At 44.0% G+C, this 8,457-nt stretch overlaps 1 protein-coding gene across 1 annotated transcript; it reads left to right on the forward strand.

The window, feature by feature from the left end:
* Nucleotides 7,568-8,221, forward strand: LOC110265863. Its single transcript, XM_021109297.1, has 2 exons — nt 7,568-7,615; nt 7,808-8,221. The coding sequence occupies exons 1-2, from the start codon at nt 7,568-7,570 to the stop codon at nt 8,219-8,221; spliced, it is 462 nt and encodes a 153-aa protein (XP_020964956.1).

Here is an 8,457-nt window from a genome sequence, read left to right on the forward strand (position 1 = left end):
ACGACGACGGTGGTGATCATGGAGGAGGGGATGGCAGGGGAGATCATGTGAGTACCGATGGAGGAGATGCGGGTGGCATGCCCGGTGGAGTTGGTGGACAGGAGCACGGCACTAGAGGTAGAGGCTCTCTTGGTGGGGACTGGTATGGTTCAGGTGCGGGAGAGGATGCCGGCAAGGGTCCTAGCGGTGGCACCAGAGGGGCATTCGGTGATTACTTCGTTGGTGTCACCAGTGATGACTAGCCTGTCCATGAGAGCCAGACATGGGTTAGCCCTGGTCGTTTGCTGTCGGACATGCTCACTAGTGATGGGTTTGATGCGGAGTTCGGATCCTCACATTTTCTGGAGGAAATTAGTGTTATCATGTAGGAGGATGAGGCAGCACGACAGAGACAGTCCACCACCGGACCCCAGTCACACCCCGCCATTGATCTGAATGCTCCTCCGTCTGGCATGCCGCACGAGCTTTTTGCCTTGGGTGGTACTCCTCCTTCAACTCACCTAGTAGGCCCGCAGGTTGTGACTAGGCCTTCTGGGCCACCTCCACAGACTGAGGGTGAGTCCTCCAGACCACCCACACTGGTTGTACAGGAGGAGGAGGCAGCTGGCGACGGTGCGGATGAGGATGAGCTGCCAGTTGCCGATAGACCTCGTAGAGTCCGACGGGCACGATGCTCCTTCACAGGGTTGCATCTATTTAGATGAGTTAATTGTTACATGTATCTGCTGCATGAGAGCATGATTTCCTAGATTTAGCGTTGCAGTTGTTACTTATGTTTTACTTATGTTATTTATGAGTTCCTAGATGTAGCGTTGCAGTTGCTACTTATGTTTTACTTACGTTACTTATGATTTCCTAGATGTATGGCATACTTATGTATTACCTCTTTCTGTTTAACTTGTGATATGTTTATGCTTAACCGATGTATCCGTTGTTCAAGCAGAACAAATCGAGCCTTCAAAAAGGATAAAAAGTAACTTAAGCAACACATCTGGAATTTAATACAATAGTTACCAACATAGATACTATATATAACGATGATGACATTACCCAATTATAATTAAAATACATAAAATGAAACAACTAAGTGTTGGCGCAACGTAAATTCAATAACACCTAACATGCCAACACGTAACCTAGATGTTGACATACTCTTATGCTAAACAACTAAGTAAGGCCTAGGCTGAGTCTCTTCATGCCGATCCCAACCTACCTTGTGGGCATCACCTACGTGTGTGTCCTGCTTCTCAGCACAACCCGCATCTCTTCGGTCTGTGTGGGTCAGCCTCATCCATGGTAGTCCGGATCCTAGTGCTTCGGGGGCATCCTTCAGCGGCCCGCCTCTTGGAGGGGTCCGGGATGACTTTTAGTCCATCGTATGGTGGCCAAAAACCTCTGGTATCAGTGGAGTAAATCACATCCGATACACGCTGAATACCGACCTCAGGCTATATACCTCATGCACATAGGGGTGCCAGGTCAGACGTGAATATGCACAACAGGCCAAGGCATGAGGACATGGATAATGAAGTGCCTGGAAATAACCGCAATCGCACGTCTGCGCCTATAGTGACACCCTATAACTACCAAGTGAAAATGATCCAGTAGGGATGGTCTCCGCCACTGTGAACTCGGAGTTCTCCCTGTCATATAAAGTTACTGTAAAACACCGAGATGCCTTTAGATTAGCCTCTATAGCCTTAACCAGCTACTAGCTAAATTGTTGTCTGGTACCCAGCTGTGCCTTTGCCTCTCTTCCCTTGCGCACAAAAAGCTCGGCCAACCATTCGTACGTGGACTTCACCAGAGAACACACTGGAAGGTTCCTTACCCCCTTAAGAATTGAGTTCACACACTCAGAGATATTTGTTGTCATATGCCCGAATCGCCTTCCCTCATCTCGATGCTGTGTCCATAGTGTATAGTCAATCCTGTTAGCCCAATCACACATGGCCGGGTCTTTAGAACGGAGGATATCAAACCAATAATCGAACTCCACCTCAGTCTTCGCATACGCTGCGTTCACCAGAAGCCTCTGTGCATCCTTGCCCTTAAAGGTCTGCGCAAAGTTGGTAGCCATGTGTCGAATACAGAATGCACGGTACGCAGCAGGTGGTAGCCAACCGCCCTCAGGCGCCTGCAATACAGCCTTTATGCCATTGTGCCGATCTGATATGACTAAGATGCCTGGCTGCGGAGTGACGTGCTGGCGGAGGTGGGAGACAAAAAACAACCATGACTCAGCATTTTCACCCTCCACCAGTGCAAATGCAACGGTAGGATGTTGGAATTCCCGTCCTGAGCAATCGTAACAAGAAATGTCCCCCCATATTTTCCGTACAAGTGGGTACCATCGATGCTAACCAACAGCTTGCAATGCCGGAAAGTCTCAAAACATGGTGGGAATGTCCAAAAAAGATTGTGGAAGTACGCATGGGCATCATCCACTTGCCCTCCCACATGCACAGGATAGTCGAGACTCCTGTGGTCACTCCTGTGGGCATCATCCACTTGCCCTCCCACACACGGCAGCATCAGCTCTAACCATCGGCATTATGAATGCTAAGATCACATGATAGTCGAGACTCCTGTGGTCACTCGATATCAAGGTGGCTAGACAAGTATGAGGGCCATTGTACCGTTTCACCTCCCAAATCCCTTTGCGCTGCCGAAGACTTATCCGAATACACCATGTGCACCCATTGCCGAACTCATTAAACTTCCCATAATACTTGCGATAATCGGACTCAACCACCTTGTATTGAACCCCGCGTTGGATGCTGTAGGTCTTCAGACTTAACACGGCCTCCTCTTTGTCCTGAAACTGCTGACCGACCTGAAACTCTGTTCCCTCCCCCCCGCCTTGCTGTGTGCCTCTAGCACCGAATCCAACATGTTCAGAATGATCCGCCTGCTGTCTCATGGCATCCAAGTCCAACATGGAAAAGTGAGGGGGAACTACTGCGTCCCTGAACTAGACCCTCCCGCACCCCCAACTGGATTGCTCCCTACTATATCTTTACCACTCTCATCAGCAATCATGTCCGGCTCCACATTGTCATCCTCATCATCATCCCGTAATACATCATCTACACCATCCAGTGCGAACCCATGCAACGAAACCGGTGCCATATCAACAATACCAACTGCTCCGTCACCACTGCGATTTAGATCCACCGCGAAGGATGGGGATGCAACCAACATTGCCTCAGGCGCAATCATAGGCATCGATGACGAGGTACCACTTGGCCTCGAAGTAGAATATGTGACCGTTGCAACGGCTTGGGGGTTCCAGTTCGAACTGTAAGAACCGGGTTTTTCACGAATAAAATAATTTAAATGCCCAAATTAGGTTCTAGAAAGTTGGTATGAAAATTTGGAGATTTAAATATGATTTTTAGACTCATTAGGTATTTCTGAGTCAGAAAATGTATTTTCTGCGAAAAACGTGAAAAACCGCGAACTGACAGTTGAACCGGTCAAACCGGTTTAAGTCTGTCCGGTTCTGTGCGAGAAAAAGTGAGAACAGTCGAAAACCTTAGAAAAGTATTAGAAATGGAAAACCGAGCGTTATATGTCAAACGGGCTAAAAATGCTAACAGATTGGACCGGACCCAAGTTGGGCCCAAGTCCAACATATATAAGGGTCCATTAATGAACCCTCATCTCATAAACACACACACACATCAGATTGAGAGGGGAGAAGAGGAAGAAGAAAATACTATTCACTCCCCACTTCAACTCGCAATAACTTGAGCTACGGACCTCCGATTGACGAGCTGTTTGCGGCCACGCAAAGCTCTCATTGAGCTCTACATTTCTATCTAAAGAAACCTGGTAAGAAATCCAATCTCTCCTACCAGTTTTGTGCCCTAGATTTTTGCATTTTTGAGGTCATAGTTTTGAGTAGATTTTGTGGTTTTGGTTGTCTAGGTGATCTCTAGTAGCGGGTAAATATTGGATTTTATCCCTAATCACGTTGGATAAGGTAAGGTTTCACTAAACCCTTGTGTTTAGTTGCTTTGTGTATCTTAGGTTTTGATGTTGGTATATATATGTGTTGTTAGTTTGAGCCTTGGTGTTTGATGGAGTTAGTTGAGGCCTTGGATCAAGTTTGGCGGCTTCGTTTTGGTGTTTAGTGCATTTGGGAATCGGCCAAGATATGGTTTCGATTTATTTTATGTAATATGTAATGTTTCTGGACACTTAGGCTAGTTGACCCTAAGATAGGATTGAATGATATTGGTGCATAAATAATTATTTGTGAATTGAAGAAATTGTTGGTTATGTTGGATTAGTGTGGTTGATGGTGATTGTTAGGGATTATGGGTATTGATGAGTATTTATGGTGAGTAGTTATACTGGTGGATAATAAGGATTATCGAAATTTAAGGTAATAAGTTAATGTAAAATGTTGTGGTGGTTTGGAATAAAGGATATTAATAATTATATGATTTAATGATGACTATTGGTATTTTAATTATTATGAATGTTGATGATGAATGTGAGACTTATTGTTGTTGATGGAGGTTTGTGATATGGCTGATGATTATGAATGCATATTGATGTTGTTCGTAAGTGGAGATGATTGTTTAAGAGTTGATAAATTAAGATATTAAATGATAAGATTTGTTATGGTTGTTGAGAATTTGAATGGTGGTATTAAGAAAATTGGATGTGATGTTAGATTGAATTTAGAGTTGGATGAGGTGAGTATTAAATGGTTTATATGCTTGAATGGTTGAAGTGGTTGAGAAAGATTTGGTATGGACTTCGATGTTGTTTTGGTATTGTTTGGGGTATGATTAGTTTGGCTTTGAATTGTGAATTTTGGTGAAGTGGAGATGTGATTTTTGTTGATAGATATATATGATATATAGATATTGAGGTCGTAAAAGAGGAAAGTGAAGGAAAAATGTGATAAGCTTGGTGTAATATGGAATAGAGGGTTAATTTTGATGAAAAGTGGAGTTTGGATTAGGTTGGTTTGGTTTTGGTTGTGTTTACAAAGAAATTGTGGAAATTATGATTTTTGGGTAAAAGTTGGTTTTTGATGAACTTTATCTGATCATAACTTTTGCCTCGGTTTTCAAAAATTGTTGAATTTGGTTTATATTTGAAGATTATTGAAAACCCTTCGATTTGAAATAAAGTTTGCAAAATTTGGAATTTTGTAAAGGAAGTTATGATCATTTAAAGTTGGTGTTGAAAATCTGAAATTCTGCAAAGTTGCAGAATTTCAGGATTTCTGATATGTGCGTACGCACAGCCTTGTGCGCACGTACAACCCTGCGAAAATGTTATTCTGTGCGGACGCGCAGCTTTGTGCATACGCACAGGCAAGGGAAAGGGCTCTGGTAGCAGCGCTAACATAGGTTATGCACGCGCACATCAATGAAGAATTACGACCTGTGCGAACGCACAGCCCTGTGCGCAGACACAAGTCGGGAAGGGTCATCTGTTGGGGGCGCTCACACAGCTTGTGCGAGTGAATAGGCTTGTGAATTTTCGTACCTGTGCGTACGCACACCCCTGTGCGTACGCACACTTTCAAAATCTTCCAGGGCGTGCGCACGCACACCCCTGTGCGGACGCACACACCTTGTTTTCAACTATTTCACCTTCCCAACAAGGTTGTAAGCTTCTCTAACACCATTTTAAGGCTTTTGGGCATAATTTTGAGTATGGGAATATGAGAGATAAGCTAAGGGTTTTAGTTGGTGATTATTGTGAAAAGTTAGCAGACGGAGGTCTAGGTTTCTGGGGTATGGAGGATGAGTGTGGTTGAGAGAGAAGGAATGGTAGTGAACTTGGCGAGTACTGACAATGAATTGAGAAATTGAGGAACTAATGAGTTCGAAATGGAATTAAGAACTGACGATGGGTATTATGAGCTTGATGTTTATTGAGGTAAAATGTATTAGGCACTATATCCTTGGAATGTTGAAAATGGATAATTGAAGGAGATGTGAGATGAGGAATTGTAATGACTGGTGATGATTTGGGGTTGTTGATGGATTTGTTGAATGTGAAAAGTGTGCCAGGCACTATATCCTTGGGATGATGATCTTGTTGAATAATGGGAGTGTGCAAGGCACTATATCCTTGGGTTGAGTATGACAGTGTGCAAGGAATTATGTCTCTGAGATTGACTTATGATTGATAATCTTTTCTGGTGCAAGAGTGTGCCAGGCATTATATCCTTGGGTTATGCATGCAAGTGTGCCCGACACTATATTCGTGGGTGCAGCAGAAAAGCGACATCCAAAAGGATGTGTCAGGTTGGCATTTATGGACCGACAAGTGATATCACGAGCCAATAGGATAGACATTCATCATATGCATTTTTTATCTATTTGTATGCTTTGCCGACTTGTAATTGTATGCCTAAATGAATAACATGCCTATTTGCTTACTTGAACTACTTGCTCTATCTGCTTCTATTTGTGTTTTACTTGCTTGCATTTCTTTTGTGATTGTATGGTGCTGAGGAGGTTAGGTAGGCAGTGGCGATGGGATCGCACGGAGGTAAGGTTGGCGAAGGCTGTGGGATACAGCAGTGTGATTTGTGTTAGTTAGAATCCCCCTAAGTTTAGATAACCCAGTTATGGTTTAAGTTCTTTGAATTTTTATTTATTTTGTTCTAAGCTTGAATATCAGTATGTGATGTGAAGTTCTAGGATTGCCTTTGGCGTCCCGGGGCCTTACATCTTACATTATTGAGCACTGTTACCATACTGAGAACCTCCGGTTCTCATTCCATACGTTGTTGTTATTTTTCAGATGCAGGTCACAACCCACTGCAGGGAGTTGGGTGATGGTAGCATAGCGGAGGATCTTATTCTATTTTGTTGCCATCTTGGTTATTTTAACTTGTACTCTCACTTTTGTATTTTGTTTCTCCTAGAGGCTTTTATTTGAGGGAACAAAACTTGTATAAGCCCTTTTGAACTACAGTCTTCTAATTGTCGGTATATATGGCTAGCCGGCTTGAACTCCGCGAGTCGTGGCTAGATCTTTATGACATTATACTATGATATTTTGATATAAATTGTATCTATTTCTTGTGCTTTAAGTTAGTTGCTCCGTTTATGCATTTTGCGCTTTTCTTACCCTAACTTTGAGCTTTATTCTTTCATCGGGCTTCTAGATTATATTATTCTTTCTATATAAATATGTATAAGCCTTAGAATTGTCGTAACCTTTGGTTAACCCTTGCTTTACGGCTAGAGATAAGGCTTGGGTTAATTGGGGTGTTACATTTAGTGGTATCAGAGCGGTTTGTCCTCGTGAACCTGAGGGATGAGCCGATTGTGCTTCGTTGCATACTCTGTGTATCTTTTTCTTTGATGCTATTAGGTTATCTACTTGATATTGTATAGCATGCTTGTTTGTGAGTGGCTGTTTGGGATAATGGAAGCACTAGACTTTTGATATTGAGACTGATCACCTTGATATCGATTGTTTGGTGTAGACAGGAACCCTAATGGCTACTCACGGATGAGGTCGTACACGTTCACGAAGAGAGAGTGGAAACGAGCAATCGGCCGATAACCATGCCGAGTTCATGGCGGCAATGGCGAATCTTGCGAACACCATGGAGGCGAATGCTGCTGTGACTTTACAAGCTGCGTAGAGGTTAGGCCAACCGGCGGGAAATGGAGGCGGAAATGGTGATGACTTAGGAGGTGCTCCGATGACCCTAGCTACGTTTCTTAAAGTTCACCCACCGGCTTTCAGAGGATCGACCAATCCCACGGAAGCGGATAACTGGTTTCAAGCTATGGAGCGTGCACTGTAAGCACAGCATGTCCCGAGCAACCAATACGTGGAGTTTGCTGCTTATCATCTTCGAGAAGATGCCCAGCATTGGTGGCAAGCAGCATGCCGCTTGCTACAGCTTCAGAACGCTGATGTTCCTTGGGATGTATTTCAAACGGCCTTCTACAAGAAGTACTTTCTTGAGTCTGCAAGGGAGGCAAAGGAGATGGAACTTATGCAGCTGAAGCAAGGTTCGTTGTCTGTGGCAGACTGCACCAACAGATTTGAGGAGCTCTGTAGGTTCTCTAGGGTGTGTCAGGGTGTCCCAGAGACCTATGAATGTTGGAAGTGTATCACGTATCAAAGGGGTTTACAGGACGACATCATGACTACTGTGGCTCCTATGGAGATTCACATTTTCTCCGATCTGGTGAACAAGGCAAGAGTGGTTGAAGAATAGACAAAGATGGTAGCCTCGTCAAAGGAGACTTCTGGAGGAAATACTAGTAGGGAGCGTGACGATCACCTTGGACTGAGGGGACAAAACTTTAAAAGAAATGAACACGCTCCTCGACATTTGCGAGGTGAAGGGGATTTCAGAAAGAACAACAATGCTCAGTTCTACATGGCAAAGGGAGATGGTTGATGCTACACTTGCGGATTACCAGGGCACCTTGCTAAGGACTGCCGTAGAGG

The sequence above is a fragment of the Arachis ipaensis genome, chromosome B01 (assembly GCF_000816755.2).
Source record: "Arachis ipaensis cultivar K30076 chromosome B01, Araip1.1, whole genome shotgun sequence".
In the NCBI taxonomy this organism is placed as follows: Eukaryota; Viridiplantae; Streptophyta; class Magnoliopsida; order Fabales; family Fabaceae; genus Arachis; species Arachis ipaensis.